The sequence below is a fragment of the Ochlerotatus camptorhynchus genome, unplaced genomic scaffold (assembly GCF_037179485.1).
Source record: "Ochlerotatus camptorhynchus isolate MF236.1 unplaced genomic scaffold, CSIRO-AGI_Acam_v1.1 ptg000185l, whole genome shotgun sequence".
NCBI lineage: Eukaryota > Metazoa > Arthropoda > Insecta > Diptera > Culicidae > Ochlerotatus > Ochlerotatus camptorhynchus.
Window position 1 is genome coordinate 4,107,904 of NW_027040675.1, and position 27,110 is coordinate 4,135,013.

General features: G+C 32.6%; 1 protein-coding gene across 12 annotated transcripts in view; it reads right to left on the reverse strand.

Annotated features, from left to right (window-relative positions):
* Window positions 1–27,110, reverse strand: part of Nrx-1 (Neurexin 1) — a 559,574-nt gene that overhangs the window by 378,785 nt on the left and 153,679 nt on the right. For all 12 annotated transcript variants that reach the window (XM_065223155.1, XM_065223149.1, XM_065223152.1 and 9 more), the window contains one exon: window positions 14,419–14,472. In XM_065223155.1, coding sequence (XP_065079227.1) covers window positions 14,419–14,472 — 54 coding nt within the window. The remainder of the gene's footprint in view (window positions 1–14,418; window positions 14,473–27,110) is intronic.

Below are 27,110 nucleotides of genomic sequence, written 5' to 3' on the forward strand. Positions count from 1 at the left end.
TCAACTTATAAATTTTTCAACTGATCAATTTGCAGCTGTTCAATTAACAGTTGTCAGCTTTTCAACTGATCCATATCATCGCTCAATTTGAAGTGTTCAATTTCAACTGCTCTACTTTCAGCTGATACATTTCTATTGCCTAATTTGCAACTGTTCAATTTCCATCTGCTAAATTTACAGTTGTCCTTTTTCAAACGATAAATTACATTATATGATTAAAATACAGCTACAACTACAGCTGTTTTTTCAGAGCAATTTCAACTGTACAATTTTCAATTTAACAAATTTCAACTCTTCAATTAACAGGTAATTTAACAGCTTTTACCTGATATATTTTTAGCTGTTAAATTTTCAGCAGTATAATTTACTGCAGTATATTACTAACTGAATAATTTGATCTGTTCGATGTCCATCGGTCCGATTTGTAAATCATTAATTTCAACTGCTGAATATTCGGATGTCCAATTTTTTATTGGCTATTTTTCTACTGATAATTTTTCATCTGTTCAGTTGTCAACTGTTTAATTTTTCACTTGTCCAATTAACAGATTTAAAAATTTCAGTGAATCAACTTTTAACTGATACATTTTTAGCTGTTAAATATTCGACTGATAAATTTTAGCTGTATAATTTTGAGCTGATTTACTTTCAAACAAGCTTGCAAATGCTCATTACAGCTAAAATGCTATTTTTCGGATTTATGAAGCTATGAGATATTTCAATGATAATTCTTATTTACAAGATGCAAGAAAAGAGGGTAAAGTGTGTGTTTGACACATAAAACCTGTCAATTTAGCTTTCAGAGGGTCACAACAGCGATTATCTGTAACGATGAGCAACGCGATGAGCGAGCAATCAGCGATCATAAAATCGCTAGTTGTGACCTTCTGAAAGCAAAATTGACAAATTTTATACATCATACACAAACTTTACCACCTCTTCTTGCTTCTTACATATATAAATTATCATTATAGTATCCCATAGTTTCATAATTACGATAACTAGCATTTTAGCTGTAATGAGCAATTGCAAGCCAGCTTTCAAATGTTCAGATGCTTATTTTTCAGACAGATTAGCAGATGTAAATTTTTCAGCTAATCAGCATTCACTCGATCAATTTTTAGCTGTTCAAATTTCTAGTGTTAAAAGTTACACCTTATTTATTTTCAACTGTTCAATTTTCAACTGTTAAATTCACAAATGGCATTTTACCACTGCTCGACTTGAACTGTTAAATTTTAAGCTGTTGAATTTTCTACTGTTAACTTTACAGCTGTCTAATTTTCAACTCATCAATTTTAGAAGCACAATTTTCAACTGATCCATATTGAACTGTTCAATTGAGAGCTGTCCATTTTATGGCTAATCAACTTTAAAGTGATACATTTTCAGCTGCCCAATTTCAGCAGTTCAAGTTTGAATTAATCAATTTTCAACTGTATAATTTCTAGCTCTTAAATTAACAGATGTCAATTTTCAACTAATCAGCATTTATCTGATCTATTTATAACTTTTGAATTTTTAGCTGTTGAATTTTCTACTGTTTAATTTCCAGCTTTTTAATTCTAAACTGATTAATTTTAGCCGCACAATTTCAGCTGTACAATTTTAAGCTTACAATTTTCAGCTGTAAAATTTGCAGCTGTTCATCAAACAACTGTGTCATTTTCAGCTTATCAGATCGATTATAGCTGTTAAATTTTTTTCTTTTAATTTTACAGCTGTACAATATTCAACTGATCCCTTTTCAACTGTCCAATTTTCAGCTGTTCAAATAACACATGTCCATTTTTCGATTAAATTTTTTCTGTTTTTTTAGCTGATTTATTAAATTCAATTAACACCTAGTCATTATTTAACTGATCAATTTTAGCTGAACAATTTTAAACTGATTTATTTTCAACTGTTTGATGAACAAGTGTGCATTTTACACCTGCTCTTTTCTAACTGTTCAATTTGTAGCTATTAAATTTTGTACTGTTTCATTTACAACTGATCAATTTTAAGCGTACTATTTAGGTGTAAACTGATCCATTTTCAACTGTTCAATTAAAATATGTTCATTTTACGGTTAATTATCTTTAAACTGATCAATTTTCAGCTGTTAAATTTTGATATGATCTATTTTCAACTGATTAAATTTTAGCTGTTTAATCAACAGCTGTCACTTTTAAGCTAAGGGGCTGTTTATTAACTACGTAGACAGTTGAGGGAGGGGGGGTTTGACAATTATCCATGGTCCATACAAATTAAAAAAAAAATAGTGTATGGACATTTGCCTACGCAGGGGAGGGGGGGGGGTGTCAGTAACAAAAAAAACTATTCTGTAAGGGGCTGTTCATAAACTACGTAGACAGTTTAGGGGGGGGGGGTGTCAATCATCCACGACCCATACACATTTTTTTGTATGGATGATTGTCTACGCAGGGGGAGGGGAGGTTAAGAATCCCAAAACAATTGTCTACGTAGTTAATGCGCAGCCCCTAATCTATTTATAGCTTTTAAAATTTTAGCTGTTCAATTTTCTACTGTTCAATTTACAGTTGTTCAATTTTAACTGATACATCTTAGCAGTACAATTCTCAACTGATCCAGTTTCAATTGACAAATGTTCATTAAACAGATCACTTTTCAGTTGATGAATTTTCAACTGTTCAATTTTCAGCTGTTCAATAAACATCTGTCACTAATTCAGCTAATCAATTTATAGCTGATTAATTTTCTACTATTGAATTTACAGCTATCCAGTTTCCAACAGATCATTTTAGCTGTACAATTTTCAACTGATCCATTTTCAACTGTCCAATTTTCAGATGATCAAATAACAGATGTCCGTTTGTCAGCAGATTAACTTTTACCTGATATTTTGTTAGCTGTTCACTTTGCTGGAATTCAATTTAAAATATTTCATTTTTTAACTGATCAATTTCAGCTGAACAATTTTCAATAGTTCAATTTCAGCTATTCAATGAACAAATGTGATTTTTTTCAGTGGCTATACTTTCACTGTTCACTTTGTTTATTTTGAATTTTCTGCTTTTCAATAAACAGCTGTCCAATTTTCAACAGATGAATTTTAGCTGATCAATTTTCAACTAATTTATGCTCAACTGTTCAATTTTCAACCGAGCCACTTTAAACTGTTCAAATAACAGGTGTCCATTTTACGGCTACTCAGCTTTTAGCTTATATCAATATCATCTGTTAAATTTTGAACTGGTTTATTTGAAGCTGTTTTTTTCTAGCTGTTTAATTAACAGGAGTGATTTTTAACTTATCGGCATTTATCTGATCTGTTTATAGCTGTGTAATTTTTAGCTGTTGAGTTTGCTACTGTTAAGTTTTCAACTTGCCAATTTTAGCTGTACCATTTTCACCTGTTAAATTTTTACCTGTTAAATTTTCAACTGTTCATTTTCAGCCGATCAATTAAAAGTTTTTACTTTTTCAGCTAATCAGCATTTACCTAATCAATTTTGAACTGTTATTGTTTATAATATTCAATTTACCGCAGACCAATTTTCAACTGATCAATTTGAACGGTACAATTTTCAACTGATTCTATTTTCAACTGTCCAATTTTCAGCTGTTTAAAAGACCGATAAATTTTGGCTCAAAGTTTTTTTGCTGTTAAATTTCCTGAAATTCAGTTTACACCCGTCAAGTGTTCAGCTGATCAATTTAAGCTGAAATATTTTGATCTGATTTATTTCCAACTGTTCAATTAACAGTTGTCCATTTTATGGCTACTTCCAGCTGTCCAATTTACCACTGCTCAATTTTGAACTGATCTATTTTCAACTGTTTACTATTCAGCTGTTAATTTTACATATGTCACTTTTCAGCTTATCAGATTTTTCCCGATCTATTTATAGCTGTTCAATTTTTAGCTGTTAAATTTTTATCTGTTAAATTTTCTGCTGTTCAATTTTTAGCTCTTCAATTTTCAACTGTTCAAATAACAGTTCTTCACTTTTCAACAGATAAATTTAGGCTGTACAATTTTGAACTGATCCATATTCAACTGTTCAAATAACAGATGGCCATTTAGTAGCAGATTTACTTTTACTTGATACATTTTAAGACGGTCAATTTTATGCAGTTTTATGAACACCTGTAAATTTTTCAACTGATCAATTGCAGCTGAACTTTTTCCAACTTATCTATTTTAAACTGTTCAATTTTCAACTGTTCAATTAAAAAATGTACATTTTTCAGCTACTCTACTTTTAACTGATCAATTTTTTGCTGTTGAACTTTCTACTGTTCAATTAACAGCTGTACTATTTTCAACTGATCAACTTTAGATGTATCATTTTTAACTGATCCATATTCAACTGTTAATATTTCAGCTGTTTAATTCTTAGATGTCACTATTTTAGCAAATTATTATTTACCGGATGAATTTTAGCTATAAATTTTCTACTGTTAAATTTACAGTTGTCCAATTTTCAACTGATCAATTTTAGCTGTACAAGTATCACCTGATCCATTTCCAACGGTTAAGCTGTTCAGCTGTTCAAATAACAGATAAATTTTAGACGATATTTTTTTTAGCGGTTCAATTTTCTGCAATTCAATTTACACCTGTCCAGTGTACAACTGATCAATTTTAGCTGAAAAATTTTCAACTGATTTATTTCCAATTGTTCAATGTCAACTGTTCAATTAACAGATGTATATTTTACGGCTACTCAACCTTAAACTGAATTATTTCAGCTGATAAATTTTCTACTGTTAGTTTAAAGCTGTTAGATTTTCAACTGATCAATTTCAGCGGTTCAATTTTTAACTGATCTATTTTCAACTGTTTAGTTTCAAGCTGTTCAAATAGCAGATGTCACTTTTCTGCTAATCAGCATTCACCCGATCTTTTTATAACTGTTATATTTTAAGCTGTTCAATTTTCTGCTGTTCAGTTGTTCAATTTACAGCTTTCCAATTTTCAACTGATCAACTTTAGTTGTACTAGTTTTAACTGATCTATTTTCAACTGTTAATATTTTAGCTGTTTAATTCACAGATGTCACTTTTTCAGCTAATCAGCATTTACCTGATTAATTTTTAGCTGTTCAATTTTCTTCTGTTAAATTTACAGTTGTCCAATATTCAACTGATCAATTTAAGCTGTACAAGTGCCACCTGATCCATTTTCAAAGGTTTAGCTGTTCAGATGTTCAAATAATATATTGCTTAAAGCCGATCATTTTTTTAGCTATTAAATTTTCTGCAATTCAATTAACACCTGTCCAGTGTATAACTGATCATTATTTTCAACTAATTTATTTCCAACTATTCAATTTCAACTGTTCAATTAACAGATGTCTATTTTACGGATACTCAACTTTAAACTGATTTTTTTTCAGCTGATGAATTTTCTACTGATCAGATTACAGCTGTTAGATTTGCAACTGCTAAATTTAAGCTGTTCAATTTTGAACTGATTTATTTTCAACTGCTTAGTTTTTAGCTATTCAAATAACAGATGTCACTTTTCTGCTAATCAGCATTTACCCGATCTATTTATAGCTGTTTAATTTTTAGCTGTTCAATTTTTAGCTGTTTAGATTTTAACTATTCAATTTACAGCATTCCTTTATTCAACTGATCAACTTTAGTTGCACTTTTTTTAACTGAACTATTCAACTTCACAGATGTCACTTTTTCAGCTAATCAACATTTACCTGATTAATTTTAGGCTGTTCAATTTTCTACTGTTAAATTTATTGTTGTCCAATATTCAACTGATCAATTTAAGCCGTACAAGTGTCAACTGTCTAATTTTCAGCTGTTCAGAAAACTTTTAGGTGACGATTTTTTAGCTGTTAAATTGTCTGGAATTCAATTTACATTGGTCTAGTGTTCAACTGATTAATTTTAGCTGAAATGTTTTCAACTTATTTATTTTCAGCTGTTCAATTTCAACTGTTCAATTAACAGATGTCCATTTTTAAGGTTTTAAGAAATTGGTAAATTTCCAGCTGTTAAATTTTCTACTGATCAGTTTACAGCTATTCAATTTTCAGCTGCTCAGTTTTTTGCTTTCAGATCTATCTTCAACTGTTTTATTTTCAGCTGTTCAATTAACGTGTGTCACTTTTCAGCTAATCAGCATTTACCCGATCTATTTATAGCTTTTATTTTTTTAGCTGTTCAATTTTCTACAGTTTAATTTTCAGCTGTTCAATTTTCAACTGATCAGTTTTACCTGTACAATTTTCAACTGATCCTTAATCAACTGTTCAATTTTCAACTGTTCAAATAACAGATGGTCATTTATCAGTAGATTAACTATGACCTGATATTTTATAGCTTGTCAATTTTTTGCTATTCTCCTGTCCATTTTTATGCTGATCATTTTTTTTTTTTTTTTTTTTTTTTAATCTTTATTTTAGAGATTTTTAGCCTGAGGCTAGTTCATCTCTTGAAGAAATGCTGATCAGTTTTAGCTGAAAAATCCCCAATTTATTTATTTTTAGCTGTTCAACGGTTTCAACGGTTCAATTAAACAGATGTCCATTTTACGGTTACTCTACTTTTAGCTGATACATTTTCAGCTGTTAAATTTTCAACTGATCTACTTTAGATGTACCATTTTTAACAGATCTATTTTCAACTGTTCAATTTTCGACTGTTAAATTAACAGTTGTCCAATATTCAACTGATCAATTTTAGCCGCACATGTGTCAACTGATCCATTTTCAGCTGTTCAAGTTACAGAAAACTTTTAGGCGATGATTTTTTAGCAGTTAAATTGTCTGCAATTCAATTGACACCTGTCTAGTGCAAGGTTGCAAAGACTCATTTCAGCTAAAATAATGTTTTTCGGAATAATAAAAGCAAAAGATGGTATGATGGCTTGTTTTACTTGTAACTTACAAGAAGAGGTTGCAAAGTATGCGTTGGAAACATAAAACCTGTAAGTTTTGCTTTCTATGAGTCACAATCAGCGATTTGCTGATCGCTGAGTGAGTGAGTGAGTGAGTGAGTGAGTGAGTTTGTGAAAAATCGCTGATTGTGACTCTCATGAAGTGAAATAAACAGGTTTAATATGTCAAACACATTCTTTGCAACCTCTTCTTGTATCCTACCAATTCAAAATTTGATCATGGCATCTAATTATTTCATAATTTAGAAAAACATTGTTTTAGCTGAAATGAGTCTTTGCAACCTTGGTCTAGTGTTCAACTGATTAATTTAAGCTGAAATGCTTTCAACTGATTTATTTTCAACTGTTCAATTTCAACTGTTTAATCAACAGATGTCCATTTTAAGGCTACTCAACTTTAAATTGATAAATTTCCAGCTGTTGAATTTTCTACTGATCAGTTTACAGCTATTCAATTTTCACCTGCTCGGTTTCAGCTGTTCAATTTTGAACTGATCTATCTTCAACGGTTTAATTTTCAGCTGTTCAATTAACGTCTGTCACTTTTCAGCTAAACAGCATTTACCCAATCTATTTATAGCTTTTACATTTTCAGCTGTACAATTTTCTACTGTTCAATTTTCAACTGATCAGTTTTACCTGTACAATTTTTAATCGATCCTTAATCAACTGTTCGATTTTCATCTGTTCAAATAAGGGGCTGTTCATTAACTACGTAGACGGCTTTTAGGGATTCTTGACCCCCCTCCCCCTGCGTAGACAATTGTGCATACATTTTTTTTTAATTTGTATGGGCCGTGGATAATTGTCAACCCACCTCCCCCTCCTTAAACTGTCTACGTAGTTTATGAACAGCCCCTAACAGATGGCTATTTATCAGCAGATTAACTTTTATCTGATATTTTTTAGCTTGTCAATTTTCTGCTGTTCAATTAACTTCTGTTCATTTTTATACTGATCAATTTCAGCTGAACAATTCCCAATTTATCCATTTTCAGCTGTTCAATTTTCAACTGTTCAATTAACAGATGTCCATTTTACAGCTACTCAACTTTTAGCTGATAAAAATTTCAGCTGTTAAATTGTCAACTTATCAGCTTTAGATGTACAATTTTTCACAGATCTGTTTTCAACTGATCAATTTTCAGCTGTTCAATTAACAGATGTCTATTCAATGGCTACTCAACATTAAACTGATAAATTTTCAGCTGTTAACTTTTCAACTGACCATCATTTGATGTACAATTTTCAGCGGTTCAATTTTCAGCTGTTCAATTCACAGGTGTCACTTTTCAGTTAATCAGCATTTACCTGATAAATTTTTGGCTGTTCAATTGTATGTTGTTCAACTTACAGCCGTACAATTTTCACATGCTCAATTTTAGCTGTACAATTTTCAACTGATCAATTTTCAACTATTAAATTTTAAGCTGTTTAAATAGCAGATGTCCATTCGTCGACTAAATTTTGTAGTGGTAGTATTGTTTTAGCTGTTCAATTTTCTGCTGTTGAACTTACACCTGTCCATTTTTCAACTGACCATTTTCAGCTAAACAATTTTCAATCAAATTTCATCTGTACAATAGCTGTTAAATTTTCTACTGTCAAATTTGCAGCAGCACATTTAGCAACTGTTTGATTTTAGCTGTACAACTTCCAACTGAACATTTATAAACATTGAACTTTCAACTGTTAAATTACCTGCTAATGTTTTAAGCTGTTATCAGCATTTAAATGATCTATTTATAGCTGTTGAATTTTCTACTGCTCAATTAACAGCTGTCATATTTCCAGCTAATCGGTTCAACTTGATCAATTTTTAGCTGAAAGATTTTCTACTGCTTAATTTGCAGCTGTCCATTTGTCAACTGATCAATTTAAGTTGCGCAATTTTCAACAGAATAATTTTCAACTGTTGGCTTTTTAACTGTTCAATTAACAGATAACGATTATTAAGGCTATCATCTTTTAAATTATAATTTTTTAGCTGATCAATTTACTGCTGTCCAATTTACAGATGTCAAATTTTCAACTAAACAATTTTACCTGCACATTTCCACAATTTCCAGCCAATCAACTTTTAGCAAAGTTCCGAAAGTTTTAGGAAAATTGCGGAGTCTTCGAGTAAGTTCCATGAATATCGATAAAATGCGGGAACATTTTAAGGGAAGTTCCGATAACTGTATGGCAGTTTATCAAGCTTTTTCGCAAGTACTTCAGCAAAGATCAGAAAACTTTAAAGCAGTCCCATTATTTTCAGAAAAAATCACGGAGGACCAAAGATCGTCAAAAAAGTTTGGAAATTTTTAGTCACTCCCTTTATGTTTTGAAAAGTTTGATGTACTTCGCGTAAGGTCAAGGATCTTCAGAGCACTTCCATTAGCTTCAGGAAAATGGCGAAAACTATCAGAAAATTTCAAGAAATCATGGAAATAAAAAAAAAATCAAGAAATTTGTGAGGTCACCATAATCATTGAAGCTCATAGATAGTAATGGGAAGTTCCAATAACTTCTCGAAAGTCCAGACTTTTAGGAAGTTTAATAATCTGTAAGGACAAGTTTCGAAAAAGGTCAGCTATAGGAATTCCAAGAAAATTTCGATAACCTTAAAGAAGTCCCGAGAAATTCGAGGAAAGTTCAGTTTAAAGATAAGCACTTCAGGAGAATTGCGAGAACATCGGGAATGCTCCAAGAACAACCTCAGATCAGAAAACCTCAGGGTAGACAAATTTGAATTAACCATTAATTTTAGAAAAACAAACATTCAAGAAACACTTTTAAGAAGTTCTGAGCTCTTCAGCGAAGCTCACAGAACTTCAAAGGAGCTGGGAGATTTTTAAGGCAGTCGCTTCATCTTCAGGAATGTTCCACATTATCTTTAGAAAAGTTTCTAAAACTATTAGGAAATTTCAAGATATCATGGCAAATCCAGAAAATTGTGAATTTTCTGAAATTTTCAGGAGTTCCATAATTATCAAGAAAATTTGCCAGAACATTACTGAAGGTCCGAGATCTTATTGACAATTTAGGGAACTTCAGGAAAGCACCGAAAACTTCAGGGCAGGTCTTAGAACAAATCAAGCTGCAGATCGGCCATAGGCAATTAAAATGAGCAAGTTTAACAAACAGTAGAGATTTTAAAAGATGATTCGTGGGCATCATGGAAGTTTCCAAAACTTCAAGAAAAATTCCGGGAGCTTCAGAGAAGATCAACGTTGAAGTACAATTAACGTCAGGAAAAGGTGCGATCGTTTGACAAGTTCCGAGAAATTCTGGGAAGTATGGAGAGCCTTAGGAAATTTTAGATCATTTTAGGGTAGTTCCAAAAATTTCACGGAAGCAGCGAAAACGTCTGGCAAATAATCTGGACTTATAGGAAAGTTTAAAGATCTTGGAGGAATAAGTTCTGAATAACTATGTGCAGTTTGATGAACTTTGACGCAATCCATGAACTTCAGTGGAAGTTTCAAAATTGCATTAACTGTTTTGTTTTAACTTCCAGAAAATAATGGGAACTTTAAAGAAGTTCCGGAAATCCTAAGCAAGCCCATAGAACTTTTATGAAAACTTGAGGACCTTCAATGAAGTTCATAGAACCCGAGTGAAGTTATGGAAATTCTAGGAAAACTTTGAGATCTTCAGGAATGTTCCAAAAACTTTCGGAAAATTGCAAAATGTCCAAAGAAGTTCAAAGATCGTCAGGATTATGCAGAAAGTTCCGTAAACTTCAGGGCAGTTTCAAGTATGGTGGGAACTTGAGGAAGATCATTGCAGTTCCATTTGTTTTTCAGGAAGATTGAAAAAAGTTTTGAAGGGATTTCAGTATTCTGGAAGTCCAGAAAACTTCTGAAAAATTCAATTAGCAGAATTTTGGAGGAGTTGGGACATTTTTAGGCAGTCGTTTTATCTTCAGGAATGTTCCTCATTATCTTCAGAAAAGTTTCTAAAACTATCAGAAAATTTCAAGGAATCATGGGAACTCCTGAAAACTTCATGAATTTTCCAAAAATTTCAGGAAAATGGTGGGGTCCCCACGAAAGTTCCATAATTATCAGGAAAATTTGCCAGAACACTACGGAAGGTCCGAGATCTTATTGACAATTTAGGGAACTTTAGGAAAGCACCGAAAACTTCAGGGTAAACAATTCAAGCTGCAGATCGGCCATAGGCAATTAAAAACAGACGTACTTAGCTTTAATCTTTAACTCAATTGTATGTCAGCAAGTTTAGCAAAGATTAGAGATTTTAAAAGATCATTCGTGACCATCATGGATGTTTCGAAAACTTCGAGAAAAATTCCGGGAGCTTCAGAGATGATCAACGTTGAAGTTCAATTAACTTCAGGAAAAGGTGGGATCTTCTCAAAAGTTCTGAGAAATTCTGGGAAGTATGGAGAACTTCAAAATTTTTTAGATATTTTTTGGGTAGCTCCATAAATTTCACAGAAGCAGTGAAAACGTCTGGAAAAAAATCTTGACTGATAGGAAAGTCCAGAAAAAAGGAAAAAATTCGGGAGCTTAAGAGAAGATCACCGTTGAAAGTCCAATTAATTTCAGAAAAAGGGGGGAACATTTAACAAGTTCTGAGAAATGTTGGGAACTATGGAGAACTTTAGGGTAGTTCCAGAAATTTCACGGAAGCAGCGAAAACGTCTGGCAAAAAATCTAGACTTATAGAAAAGTTTAAAAATATTGAGGAATAAGTTCTGAATAATTATGAACAGAAGAATTTCCGGGAATCTTAAGCAAGTCCATTGAACTTTTATGAAAAAGAAGTCCATAGAACCCCAGTGAAGTTTTGGAAATTCTAGGGAAATTTTGAGATCTTCAGGAAAGTTCCAAAAATGTCCGGAAAATTGCAAAATCTCCAGAAAAGTTCAAAGTTCCTCAGGATTATGCAGAAACGTTTTAATTCAAGTTCCGTAAACTTCAGGGCAGTTTCAAGTATGGTGGGAACTTCAGGGAAGATCATTGCCGTTCCATTTGTCTTCCAGGAGGATTTAAATATGTTTTGAGGAAATTTCAGTATTCTGGAAGTCCAGAAAACATCAGTGAAGGTTAGAAATCGTCAGAAAGTTTTCCGGAATTTCACAGAAGATCGCCATGGAACAACAGTATCAAAAACTTCAGGAGAATCGCAGGAACTAGCGATAAATTCCGAGAACATCAGGGAAGATCGAAACCTCAGAGCAGTTTTGATATTTTCAGTAAAGTTCTAAATATGTCAGGAAGTTCTAAAAATTCCACACAAATTGTGACATTGTGGAACTTCAAGAAAACTCTATGAACATTAGAAAAAAATTGGAACCTTTCTGGAAGAGCAAAGATCATCAAGCAGCTCCATTATGTTTAGGAAAACTGTGGGAACTTGGAATGCATATTGAAGACATCAAAGATGCCCAAGCATTTCAGGTAAGTCCAATGAACTTCAAGAACTTCCCTTTTTAAGACGCTAGAGAATTTTAAGGAAATTTAGAGATCTTAACGAAAGTTACGCGAACTTCAAGGCAGTTCCGAGAACTTTTGGACAAATAAGCGATTTTAAGGGCTGCTTTATGGACACCTGAAAAATTGCGGAGCCTCTGAGAACTTTTGGAAAGTTTCGGGAACTTCTGGAAAACTTCGAGAATTTTAGGAATGTCTCTATATTTTCAACCGTTACATCCGTGACGGCTGATTTGCTGGATTAAACAACCATTCTACGTTTTGGCCATTAAATTTAAAATAGGTCAATTTATCCTTTTGTCCATTTTGACCTTTTGTTCATTTCTACCTTTTATTCATTTGGACCATTTGTTCCACGAAATGGAGAAAACGTCGAAATGGACAAAAGGTCGAAATGGACAAAAGGTCGAAATGGGCAAAAGGTCGAAATGGACAAAAGGTCGAAGTGGACTATAGGTCGAAATGGACAAAAGGTCGAAATGAACAAAAGGTCGACATAGACAAAAGGTCGAAATGGACAAAAGGTCAAATGATATTAAAAAGGGCTAATGGTCGAAAAGGACAAATGGTGTAAATAAAGAAAAGGTTGAAATTGACAATAGGTCGAAATAAACAAATGATCGAATTGGACAAATAGTCGAAAGGACAAAAGGTCGAATTAAAATTTGACGTACAAAACGCCGAATTAAATAAGATAGGAAATTTATTTAATGGACGAAAAATCGAAATGAACAAATGGTTGAACGGAATTTGGTCTAAATTAACAAATGGTCGAACGGAATTTGGTCTAAATTAACAAAAGGTCGAATAAACGAAAGGTCGAATGAACAAATGGTCGAATTCAATTTAATGGAACAAAACGATGAATTTCAATAGCCAGCAAATTTGCTGGCCACTGAGCCGTTCCGTTTCGAAGGGTCAAATTTTCAGGTGTTCCATTTCCTATTGCCTAGCTTGGAACTGTCCAACCACGTCCAAAACATTGCTGCTCGACTCCACGAAAGCACTACCGACTAACAAAATTAACCAAATGTGCCGACATTGGCAGCAACTTCGTCGATCCATTTTACCACCTCGTCATCACTCAGTCAGCCGGGGCGCTCGGATCAACTGCTGGGAAGACGCGGCCGGCAGTCAGCGGCAAACAACTTCGCTCATCATTCACACGTGGCATCCCTCCTCTTGCCCTTCACGCTTTGACGTAGGCGGTGCAAGATGGATTGGAGTTTCGTGTTTGTTCTGAACTGCGGTGAGCCCATTGTTCGTGGGGGAGGATGAAAAGCGAGTAAAAATCAATGTGAATAGACATGACGTACATGGGGGAGTATGAGAGTCCAGTTCACCCTCTTGATCGTGGTGGTCGTCGTCGTCGTTGGTTTCATTCATTGAGTCTGTCTCGAGCGGTGAATTATTGTGAACCGGAGGAATGGGGGAATGGGTAAGTAGCTCCTAATGGTAACCCAATTAGGACGTTCATTCGTTCGTTGGTTCGTGTGCCTGGTTTGGGGCTGGAGAAGGGGGGAAGATCGATTATTTGGTTTGGCTGTGTGTTCTTTTCTAGTACTGGGCAATTGACGGTAGACGCACATTTTCCGGGGGTAACGATGCTGATGAATGATTCATTAATCCCATTCGGAGAGCAACTTGAATAGCTGCGGTGTTAATTGCCTTTAATATTTTGGGCCCTTAATCATATTTTATTGATATGGGATCTGAAGCACTTTCCCTCGTCTGCTTCGGTTAAGTGAGCCTTTTATTGGAAATTCGATGATTAAGTAGACTTGATAACGAAAGCTTAAAATTGCAAACGATAACTGATGGCTAAAAATTTAAAAGCAATATCATTCGGACGACGGATCCCCAACTACCTTACTCAGTTCCATCTAGCAATACACTATCACCGAGTACATTAATCTATGGCTAATAGCACGGCAATTGATTGGTTCCCCATTTATTTATCTTTCCCCGTTGAACCAATAATTACAGTTTCATAACGATAATTAGCGTCTAGCAATATTGTGTTTATTGTTTTGCATGGATGGGCTAGGAGCAGAGAAGATAGGTAGACAGCCACTCTGTACTTACCCGTGTCACTTTTTCCCGTGGAATGGCCGTCAAATCACAAGGTGAGTCACCGCACTGAAACGAAAAAGGGATGGATAAAACTGTTGTAGTAAAATGGTCATCCTAAAGAACTGGACGAATAGATTGGACGATTGGATTGCGTAGAAATCTATATTTCATTGTGGCTGCGCAATTTTGAACTAGCCCTTTGAATTATATCTCCCCTAGAAGCGGTTCAAAGTTGTCTCTGACGGCCTATAGGCTGACCCTTGAAGTTCTCTGGATACGCCTTCAAAAACCTCTGAAAGAGCTCTTATTTATCTAAGAACATAGCCGTGCTATCCAAGCTGCTATCGCTAGGTTCTTTGTCCAGGGCTTGTTTCTTATCTGGTTGCTTTTCGAGCTGCTTTTGGACCTTTCGTATGGAGCTGGAAGTCATCCGGTGTTCCTTCGTCTTGCATATGAAGCAGTTATTTTTATTCCCGTCATGACATGTATTTCCCATCCAGGGGGAGCAAAGTATGTGTGGAAGGAGTCTCCTTTTACTTCACTATGTATACACCTCGAACACTTGAGAACATGTCAAGGCCCCCATAGCAAATAAATCTCGACTTCCATTGGAGTGCCACTTTAAGAATTCCCTTTGAATTATGTCTCAAAATCGTTTGTAAATTCTTTAGTTTTTTGTGAACTTTGAATCTGACATCACCTGGAAATCTGCTCAATTTTCAACTCTATAAATATGACTTAAATATTCCGAATGTTTAATTTTGATCCGCACATTTTATATCTGTGAATCTGGCATCACTGCGATAGCCGTGAATCCAGTTCGCTGTGCAAGAAGCAATAGAGGCCTCAATATGAGTGTTTTGGATGAAGTGCTGCAGCAGCTTAAATATTTTAAAAAAATCCAGCAGTTTACGCAGCAGACGGAATCGTTTTTTGCTGTAGGAGGAGAAACAATGGCGATTAGGGGAAAATGGAATTTCAAGTTTTACTATTGACTTCTTCCAAGAGCGCTGGTTTGGGGTAGTAAAATTCTCTCACCAGTTTTCGATAGGAATATTGAACAGCGGTCGGTGGGTGAATTTCTACCATTTTTATCATTCTTCGTGCATCTAGGTATTCCGAAAGGCTGTACTATCGTTCGAAAATATTTGATCCTTTTGCCATTTGCCTACCGAATAAGTTGCACTGCGTAGGAGAAATGGCTCAAGTCACGCCGATAGATGGATTAATCTTGGTTTTATGATTGAATTCAAACGAAAAGAGTGCTAAAACGAGTGGCTCCAGACGCAGCAATCGTAACATTTCACCGCAGAAGCCACCGCGAAAAGTAATAAAATGCTACCAGGTTACTATGGCTTCCTCTGGTTTTATTGCTTTCAGCCACCTTCAGATGTATGTAGGACTTCATGTCGGTTGCTTAAAACGGAGCTGATTTTAAGATTCGCAGATTTCATCGGAAAATTGTCATCCGTCGAATTCCTCGTTGATTGCTTTTAAAACTCAACCCCGACCGAAAGCGGTGATTAATTCGGTCGACTGCATCTGACAGGTCATTTGTTCTTCGTTTTAACTTGTCGGTTGAGTGATTTTCATTTAAATTAAGCATAGGCCGAATGCGATTCAGGATTCAGCCGAAAGCATCACTAACTTAAATGAGAAATTACAAAGATAGCTGAGTTGGTCTATATTTTAACAGTCGTGGAAATTTGCATAGAACTCTTTTTTTGGAATGTTCTAATCATTCTTCTTAAATCATTTTCGTTGACATAGTTCTTTAAAGAATTCCTCTAATCAAATTTGAGAACCCTTGTCCGGAATTCCCTTGACATTTCTTCATCACAGTTGAGAAATTTTATGCAGAACAATTCTTACAAAAATCATGAAATTCATCCTAAGATGATTTTTAAATCATTCTTCCAAAATTTCACTAAAGTTTCCTTTCATAATGCTATTTTTAAATCGCTTGAATTCTCCATAGAATTTCCGTACAATTCACCTCAGATAAGTCTTGAGATTCTGCTCAGAATTATCTATACTCATATCTAAATTATCCTTGGAAATTGCTTAAAAATCTTCTCAGAATTTCTTAATTTGATTCCTTAGGGATTTTTTTCTGAATTTCCTTGGAACTATCATGGTTCTATCCTCAGAATTCAATACCCTCGGAATTTTATTGGAAATATTATTAGAACTTTCTAGAATTTCTTCTCAGAACTTATTTGGATTAGTCATTTGAAAAGGACCAGGAACTCTATCCACAATCGTTATGGAATTGTCCTCAAAATCCACCTGGAGCTCTTCATACAAGAGCATTGGATCTTTTCCTAAATTTGACGATAAATTCTTTTCAAAACTATCTTAAAGTCATTTCCAAAACTCCCTTGGAATTTTTCTATGCAATACTTTGGCGTTATCCCTAGAATTTATTCTTATTGCTCCTCAAAATTCCTTTTGAAATTTCATCATTTTCTTAATAGTTATTTAAAGTGACTGTGTCATGTTTTGAGAAAATCAGCGTTTCATGTTTTATTGCTATGAACTACCTCAGTTTTTATTTGAGTGTAGTTTTTTTTCTCAAAAAAAACTTAATTAACTAAAATTTATTTCGAGCTATTATTTTTATCAGATCAATCATTTGCATGTTATGAAAAATATAATTCATTTTTAGAAAACACCCTTTTCAAAATTTACTCTTGAGATCAAAAATATTTAGATAACGAATCAGATCATTGGTAGTAGCGAACATGTTAGCAATGTTTCATTCAAATCTGATGGGGTTTTGGGGAATTCATACAAATTTCCTCCAAATTTCACCCAACTTGCATAAAAATTTCATCCAAATTTGTTCCAATTTTCATCCAAATTTCATCCAGATTACGTCAAAATTTCATCAAAATTTCATCCAAACTTAATCCAAATTTTTCCCAAATTTTTCCCAAATTATATAAAAATTTCATCTCAAATTTCTTACAATTTTCATCTAAATTTCATCCAGATTTCGTCCAAATTTTATCCAAATTTGAGGCAAATTTCAGCCAAAGATCTCCGAAAGTTCAATCGAAGTTCTACTATAGTAATTGTTAAGTTCAGATCAGGCAACTCTCATCGAAACTTTATCAAAATTAAATTCAAATGTCATAATTTCATCCATTTTTTTTTACAAATTTCATCCAAATTTCAAAGAAGTTCTACTATAGTGATTTCATCAAAATTTCATACAAAGTACATAACATTTTCACCCAAATTTCCTCAAAATTTTATACAGGCTAGATCAGGAAAAGTTCATCCAATTTTCACCCTAATTTTATCCAAATTTCATCCAAAATTCATACAAATTACATCCAAATTTCATCCAAAGATCTGCTAAAGTTCAATCGAAGCTCGATCAAAGGAATAGTTAAGTTCAGATCAGGCAAGTTTCAGAGAAATTTAAACAAAATTTAATCCAAATTTCATCAAAACTTTATCCAATTTTCATCCAAATTTAATGCAAATTTTATTACATGCAAATTACATACAAATTACATCCAAATTACATTCAAATTTCATCCAAATTTCATCCACATTGCATCAAAAGATCTGCGAAAGTTCAATTGAAATTGGACTAAAGTAATAGTTAAGTTTGTATCGGGCAAATTTGAGAGAAATTTCATCCAAATTTAATCCAAATTTCATCAAAATTGCATGCAATTTTTATCCTAATTTAATCCAAATTTCATCAAAATTTTGTGGCAAATTTAAGCCAAAGATCTGCAAAAGTTCAATAGAAGCTCTACTAAAGTAATAGTAAAGTTCTGATCAGGCAATTCTCATCAAAATTTCATTAACATTTAATTCGAATTTCATCCAAATTTCATCAAATTTCATCCAAGTTTCATCGAAATTTCATCGAAATTTCATCAAAATTTCATACAAATTTCATTAAAATTTCATCCAAAGATCTGCGAAAGTTCAATCGAAGTTCGACTAAAGAAATAGATAGGTTCATATCAGGCAAATTTAATCCAAATTTCATCAAAATTGCATCCAATTTTTTTCCCAAGGTAATCCAAATTTTATCCAAAATTTAAGGCAAAGTGGAGCCAAAGATCTGTAAAAGTTCAATAGAAGTTCTACTAAAGTAATAGTTATGTTCAGATCAGCCAAGGTTCAGAGAAATTTAATCCAAATTTAATCCGAATTTAATATAAATTTCATCCAAATTTCATATAAATTTGAGTCAAATTTCAGCCAAAGATCATCTGAAGTTCAATCGAAGTTCAGCTAAAGTAATAGTTAAGTTCAGTTCAGGCAAAGTTAAGGTTAATTTCATTGAAATATTACGTAAAGAAATAGTTGAAGTTTCATCCAAATTTGAGGCAAATTTGTAGCCAGAGATCTGCGAAAGTTCAATCGAAGTTCGACTAAAGTAATAGTAAAGTTCAGATCAGGCAATTCTCATCAAAATTTCATTAACATTTAATTCGAATTTCATTCGAATTTCATTCGAATTTCATTCAAATTTCATTCGAATTTCATTCGAATTTCATTCAAATTTGATCAATTTTTTTTTTCCAAATTTCATCCAAATTTCATCCAAATTTCATACAAATTTCGTACAAATTTCATCAAAATTTCATCCAAAGATCTGCGAAAGTTCAATTGAAGTTCGATTAAAGAAATAGATAGGTTCAGATCAGGCAAATTTCAGAGAAATTTAATCCAAATTTCATCAAATTTGCATTCTATTTTCTTCCAAAGTTAATCCAAATTTCATCAAAAATTGGAGGCAAATTTGAGCCAAAGATCTGTAAAAGTTCAATAGAAGTTCTACTAAACTAAAAGTTAAGTTCAGATCAGCCAAGGTTCAGAGAAATTTCATCCAAATTTAATCCGAATTTAATATAAATTTCATCAAATTTTCGTTCAAATTTCATCCAAATTGCATAAAAATTTGAGACAAATTTCAGCCAATGATCATCTGTAGTTCAATCGAAGTTAAGCTAAAGTAACAGTTAAGTTCAGGCAAAGCTTAGAGAAATTTCACTGAAATTTTACGTAAAGTGATAGTTAAAGTTTCATCCGAATTTGAGGAAAATTTGTAGCCAATAATCTGCGAAAGTTCAATCGAAGTTCAACTATAGTAATAGTTAAGTTCAGATCAGGCAATTTTCATCAAAATTGCATTTACATTTAATTCGAATTTCATCCAAATTTCATCAAATTTTTTTCCGAATTTCATCTAAGTTTCATCCGACTTTCATCATTATTTCATCCAAAGATCTGCGAAAGTTCAATTTAAGTTTGACTAAAGAAATAGATAGGGTCAGATCTGGAAAATTTCAGAGAAATTTAATCCAAATTTAATCCAAATTACATCAAATTTGCATCCAATTTTCTTCCAAAGTTAATCCTAATTTCATCAAAAATTTAAGGCAAATTTAAGCCAAAGATCTGTAAAAATTAAATAGAAGTTCTATTAAAGCAAAAGTTAAGTTAAGATCAGAGAAGTTTCAGAGAAATTTCATCCAAATTTAATCCGAATTTAATATAAATTTCCTCAAATTTTCGTTCAAATTTCATTAAAATTTCATTAAAAATTGAGACAAATTTTCGCCAAAGATCATCTGAAGTTCAATCGAAGTTCAGCTAAAGTAATAGTTAAGTTCAGGTCAGGCAAATTTAAGAGAAATTTCTTTATAATTTTACGTAAAGTAATAGTTGAAGTTTCATCCAAATTTCATCCAAATTTAAGGCAAATTTTAGCCAAAGATCTGTGAAAGTTCAATCAAGGTTCGGCATAAGTAATAGTTAAGTTCAGATCTGAGAAATCTCATTGAAATCTCATCCAAATTTAAATCCAACTTTTATCAAAATTTCATCAAAAATTTCATCAAAATTTCAACCAAATTTCTTCCAAATTTCCAAAGGGGACGACTCTATCTACGACGCAGGAAAAATTATGTTTTTCTGTGGCTAGCTGTGCGCACGCTGAGTAGATATAAAGAAGATTGATGACGATTCTGAAGATGTCATGCAAAAAAATTATGCGTGATGCAAGTAGATGCGAGAATTACAGAATTTTTTTCGAATATTGGTTAGTTTGTTGAGTATCTGGAATGGAGATTTAGATGTGTCGCTCCCCTAGCAAATTTCATCCAAATTTAATCAATATTTCATCTAGATTTCATCGCAATTTAAGGCAAATTTCAGCCAAAGATCAGCGAAAGTTCAATCGAAGTTCGACTAAAGTAATAGTTATGTTCAGATCAGGCAAATTTTAAATAAATTTCATCCAAATTTTATCAAAATTGCATCCTATTTTCATCCAAATTCAATCCAAATTTCATCAAAGATTTGAGGCAAGTAATAGTTAAGTTCAGATCAGCCAAGGTTCAGAGAAATTTCATCAAAAATTAATCCAAATTCCATCGAAATTTCATCACATTTTCATTCTAAATGCATCCAAATTTCATCCAATTTTTTTTCAAAATTTCATCCACATTTCATCCAAATTGCATACAAATTACATCAAAATTTAATACAAATTTCATCAAAATTTCATGCAAATTTCATACAAATCACATAAGGGAAACGCTCCTATAGTTGCGGTACGTTAGAAGCGTTAGGTTCCTATAGTTGTGTATCGAGTCTCCATGTACAACTATAGGAACCTAACGCTTCTAACGTACCGCAACTATAGGAGCGTTTCCCCTATTAATTTCATCCACATTTCATTTAAATTTCACCCAAAGATCTGTAAAAATTCAACTAAAGTAAAAGGGGAAATGTAGGTAATGTCGGCCTACATGTCCCTAATTTTGGCCCATACATAAATTCAGCAATCGACTAAATTTTCAATAGCAACCGTCCTAATGACACGTTCATCTAGATAAAATTGATAAACAGCAGACTTTTAGCGATGGGCCCACATTAGGGACATGTAGGCCGACATTACCTACATTTTCCCTAGTTATGTTCAGATCAGGCAAATTTCAGAGAAATTTCATCCAAATTTAATCCAAATTTCATCAAAATTGCATCCTTTTTTAATCCAAATTTAATCCGAATTTACCCCAATTTCATCCAAATTTTGAGGCAAATTTAAGCCAAAGATCTGCAAAAGTTCAATCGAAGTTCTACTAAAGTAATAGTTAAATTCAGATCAGCCAAGGTTCAGAGAAATTTCATTGAAATTTTAGGTAGAGTAATAGTTAAAGTGTCATCCAAATTTGAAGCAAACTTTGGACAAAGATCTTCGAAAGTTCAATCGAAGTTCGACCAAAGTAATAGTTAAGTTCAGATCAGAGAAATCTCATTGAAATATCATCCAAATTTTATCCAAATTTCATCAAAATTTCATCCAAAGTTCCGAGGGGGCGACTCTATCTACGATACAGGAAAGATTGTGTTTTGCTGTGGCTAGCTGTGCGCACGCTGAGTAGATATAAAGAAGATTGATTCTGAAGATTTCATGTAAAAAATGATGCGTGATGCAAGTAGGTGCAAGAAATGACAGAAGATTTTTCGAACATTGATTCGAACAAATTACATTCCAATTTCATTCCAATATGAAGCAAAGTTCAGCTAAAAATTCAATCGAAGCTCTACTAAAATAATGGTTAAGTTCAGATTAGGCTATGTTCAGAAAAATTTCATCCAAATTTAACCCAAATTTCATCCAGATTTGAAGAAAATTTCAGCCAAAATCATTTAAAGTTCAATCCAAGTTCAGCTAAAGTAATAGTTAAGTTCAGGTCAGGCAAAGTTCAGAGAAATGAAATTGAAATTTTAGTCATATTTAAGGGGGTATTCCCGATCTTTTTTTTTTTCAAAAAATCAAATTTTTTTTTTCACGTTTTTTTGTCTTTAGACTATATACTTTCACCCCCCCAAGCCGTTTTCCGATCAGCGAATTCGGTGTCCAGGCATAGCTGACTAATGGTAAGAACCCCCAAATGGTTTTAACTAAAGTCAAAACTTTAAACGCGTTTTTCTCGAAACCACATTTTTTTTTATCGGGCGAAAATTTTTCTCAGAAACTATAAGAGATATTGACTTGAATCTTTGCGCATTTTGTTCCTTATTAAATTCTTTGGAGCTTCTCCCACTTTCAGCCAAAAATATTAACATTTAACATTGTTTGAAGCACCTTAAAGCTGCAAAAAAGCGGGCTAAAAATCTCCTGTTTTTTCATATGGCTGCCATTTTGTTAATTTGCAAGATTTTTTGCTGCCAACGGGAGAAGCTCCAGAGAATCTTATGCAGATTATTAATTTAATCACGAAATCTGTTTCAGATGAAGCCGTTCCAGAGAAAAGTCTTCGCCCGTCCAGGCGTTTGCGGCGAACAGGGGTCTGTTTGCCGCCATTTTGTGACGTCAATAATGTCTTTTTTTATGTCGAAAAAAATTTATTTGTAAACTTTAATGTTCAATAAACAAGAATCCAAAAGAGTTAGGCGCATTACTATTCATTTTCCTTGAAAAAAAATTAATTGAAAAACAGGCCGAAAAAAGGCAAAAGATTGGGAATACCCCCTTAAGTCAAATTTCAACCAAACTTCAGTTAAAGTGCTGCCAAACTTCTGTCAACATTTAGTAAAATTTCTGACAAACATCATTTGAAAGTTTTTTCTAAGTTCAGGTAAACTAATAGTTAAATTCCGGTAAGGCAAAGTTCACAGAAATTTCGTTCAATTTTCATTCAATTTTTAGCCAAATTTGACGCAAATTTCAGTACAAATTCAACAAAATTGCAGTCAAATTTCAACTGCCGAAGATCATCTAAAGTTTAATCAGAGCTTAGCTAATGTAATAGTTAAGTTCAGGTCAGTCAAAGTTCGTCAAATTTCAGCCAAAGATCATCTAAAGATCAGTCAACGTTCATTAAAAGTAAGCAAAGTTCAGAGAAATTTCTTCCAAATTTCAGTCATATTTCAGTCATTTTTATTTATTATTTCAGCCACATTTGAGGCAAAATTCAGCTATGGCACTGTAAAACTCCAGTCAACGTGCTTCGTCTAATTGCCAGCCTTTGCAGATAAAGTTCAGTCAAAGTTCAGTTAAAGCAATGATTAAGTTTATTTAGGCAAAGTTCTGAAAAATTTCATCCACATTTCAGTCATATTGCAGCAATTTTTCATCAAAATTTCAGCCAAATTGGAAGCTGCCAAATTTCAGCTAAAATACTGCCAAACTTCAGTAAAATTTAGGTCAAAGATCAACTAAGGTTCAGTCAAAGTTCAGTCAAAGTTCAGTCAAAGTTCAATCAAAGTTCAGTCAAAGTTCAATCAAAGTTCATTCAAAGTTCAGTCAAAGCTCAGTCAAAGTTCAATCAATGTTCAGTCAAAATTCAGTTAATGTTTGGTAAGTTATGTTCAGGTTTGGCAAAGTTTAACAAAATATCAGTCAAACTTCAGCTAAAGTTCAGGCATATTTCAGCTTAAGTGCTGCCAAAGTTCATCAAATGTTAAGTAAAATGTCTGCCAAAGATAATTTAAAGTTTAGACAAAGTTCAGCAATATATAATTGTTTGTGCAAACGTCCACTACCTGTGTTCCTACCCTACCAGCTGTGTGTTGTATTGTATCCCTATACACTATCAATAAATAGAGTAGTATCTCGAATACCTCCGCCATGGCAGGACGGTCAAGCAAACTGTGTCTTTTATTCAAACATCCGTAAACACAACGTAGGAAACAGTTCAGTCCGTGCGCGATCAATAATATTTCAGCAATTTGTTATTTAAAACTAAATCCGAATGTGTAGCAAATTTCTGCAAAATTTGCAGTAAATTTCTGTAAACTTTTTGCCAAAGATCTTCTAATGCTCTGTCGATGTTCAACTAAAGTTATAGGTAGTTAAGTTCAGCAAAGTTCAGAGAAATTTTATGTAAATTTCAGTAAGTCAGCCAATTTCTGCCAAATTTCTGCCAAATTTCTGCCAAATTTCTGCCAAATTTAGGTCAACTGTTAGAAACTGTTAGCTTAAGCACTGCCGATCTTCAGTCAAGTTTCAGTCAAATTTCAGATAAAGTTATTTTAAGTTCACGTCACGCAAAATTCAGGGATATGTAATCTAAATTTCAGTCATATATTAAATGTCAACAAATTTTTTGTCAACTTTAAATAAACTGCAGCCAAATTTGAGGAAAATTTCAACCAAATCTCGGCCTAATTGCAGCAAGCTTTCAGCCAGATTTCAGCTAAAGTTCACTCAAAGTTCAGCTAAAGCAATAGTTAAATTCAGGACAGTCAAAGTTCTACAAAATATCGGTCAAACTTTAGCTAAAATTCAGCAATATTTCAGCTAAAGTGCTGCCTAGGTTCATTCAATGTTCAGTCAATTTCTGCCAAAGATAATTGAAAGTTCTGAACAAGTTTAGCGAAATTGTATCCATATTTCAGATTTTTTTTTTTCAAATTTAATCAATGTTCAGCTAAAGTAATAGTGCAGTTCAGGTCCGTAAAAGTTTATCAAATTTCAGGTTAAGATCATCCAAAGATCAGTCAACGTTCATCTACAGTAATAGGAAAGTTCAGGTCAGGCAAAGTTCATAGAAATATCATCCAAATTTAAATCATATTTAAGTCAAATTTTATCCAAATTTTATCCTAATTTCAGGAAAATTTCAGCTAAAACGCTGGTGAACTTCTGTCAACAATCATGCAAATGTCTGCCAAAGATCATCGAGATTTCTGTCAAAGTTCAAGTATAGTAATAGTAATGTTCGTGTCAGGCAAAGACTACAGACAATTTCTGCCAAAATTTACGCAAATTTCAGCCAAATTTAAAAAAAAAAAGTCTACCAAATTTCAGCCACTAAATTTCATTCAAATCTCAGGCATATTGCAACAAACTTTCAGCCAAATTTCAGCTAAAGTTCAATCAAAGTTAGACTTAAGTATTAGTTAAGTTCAGGTCAGGTTTAGGTTCAACAAAATATCCGTCAAACTTAGGTTAAAGTTCAGCCATATTTATGCGAAATTGCTGCTAAAGTTCATTCAAGATCAGTGAAATTGCATCCATTTGGCAGTCATATTACAACAATGTTTCTTTTAAATTTAATTCAACTTTTTGGCAAATTTCTGAAACATGTTTGCCAAAGATCATCTAAAGATCAATCAACGTGCATCTAAAGTAATAGAACAGTTCAGTTCAGGTCAGGTAAAGGCTAGAGAAATTTCATTCAAATTTAAGTCATATTTCAGTCAAATTTTATCCAAATTTGAGGCGAATTTTAGCTGAAGTGCTGGCAAACTTCAGTCAACGTTCAGTCCAATTTCTGCCAAAGATCATCTGAATTTCAGTCAAAGCTCAACTTTAGTGATAGTAAAGTTCATGTCAAAAAGAGACAAGGGTTATTTTCTGCCAAATTTGACGCAAAATTCAGCTAAATTTCAACAAAATTTCAGCTAATGTGCTGCTGAACTTCAGTCAAGTTTCAGTCAAATTTCTGCCAAAGATCTTCCAAAGTTCAGCTAAAACAATAATGAAGTTCAGACTAGACAAATTTCAGAAAAAAATTCATCCAAATCCCAGTTCAGCCAAATTGTATCCAGATTTCACATTGCAGACATTTTTCATCCAAACTTCAACCAAATTTAAACAATACTTCAGTCAACTTTACTCAAAATTGTAGCCAAATTTGAGGCAAATTTCAATTGAGGCTTCTTAGCCAAATTTCAGCAAACTTTTGGTCAAATCTCTGCCAAGTTTCAGTTAAAGTACAGCCAAACTTTTAGTCAAATTACAGTTAAAGATCAGCTAATGTAATAGTTAAATTCAGGTCCTGTACACTTCAGCAAAATTTCGTCCAATTTCAGCTAAATTTCAGCCAAAGTAAAGTAAAAGTAAAGTAAAAGTAAAGTAAAAGTAAAGTAAAAGTAAAGTAAAAGTAAAGTAAAAGTAAAGTAAAAGTAAAGTAAAAGTAAAGTAAAAGTAAAGTAAAAGTAAAGTAAAAGTAAAGTAAAAGTAAAGTAAAAGTAAAGTAAAAGTAAAGTAAAAGTAAAGTAAAAGTAAAGTAAAAGTAAAGTAAAAGTAAAGTAAAAGTAAAGTAAAAGTAAAGTAAAAGTAAAGTAAAAGTAAAGTAAAAGTAAAGTAAAAGTAAAGTAAAAGTAAAGTAAAAGTAAAGTAAAAGTAAAGTAAAAGTAAAGTAAAAGTAAAGTAAAAGTAAAGTAAAAGTAAAGTAAAAGTAAAGTAAAAGTAAAGTAAAAGTAAAGTAAAAGTAAAGTAAAAGTAAAGTAAAAGTAAAGTAAAAGTAAAGTAAAAGTAAAGTAAAAGTAAAGTAAAAGTAAAGTAAAAGTAAAGTAAAAGTAAAGTAAAAGTAAAGTAAAAGTAAAGTAAAAGTAAAGTAAAAGTAAAGTAAAAGTAAAGTAAAAGTAAAGTAAAAGTAAAGTAAAAGTAAAGTAAAAGTAAAGTAAAAGTAAAGTAAAAGTAAAGTAAAAGTAAAGTAAAAGTAAAGTAAAAGTAAAGTAAAAGTAAAGTAAAAGTAAAGTAAAAGTAAAGTAAAAGTAAAGTAAAAGTAAAGTAAAAGTAAAGTAAAAGTAAAGTAAAAGTAAAGTAAAAGTAAAGTAAAAGTAAAGTAAAAGTAAAGTAAAAGTAAAGTAAAAGTAAAGTAAAAGTAAAGTAAAAGTAAAGTAAAAGTAAAGTAAAAGTAAAGTAAAAGTAAAGTAAAAGTAAAGTAAAAGTAAAGTAAAAGTAAAGTAAAAGTAAAGTAAAAGTA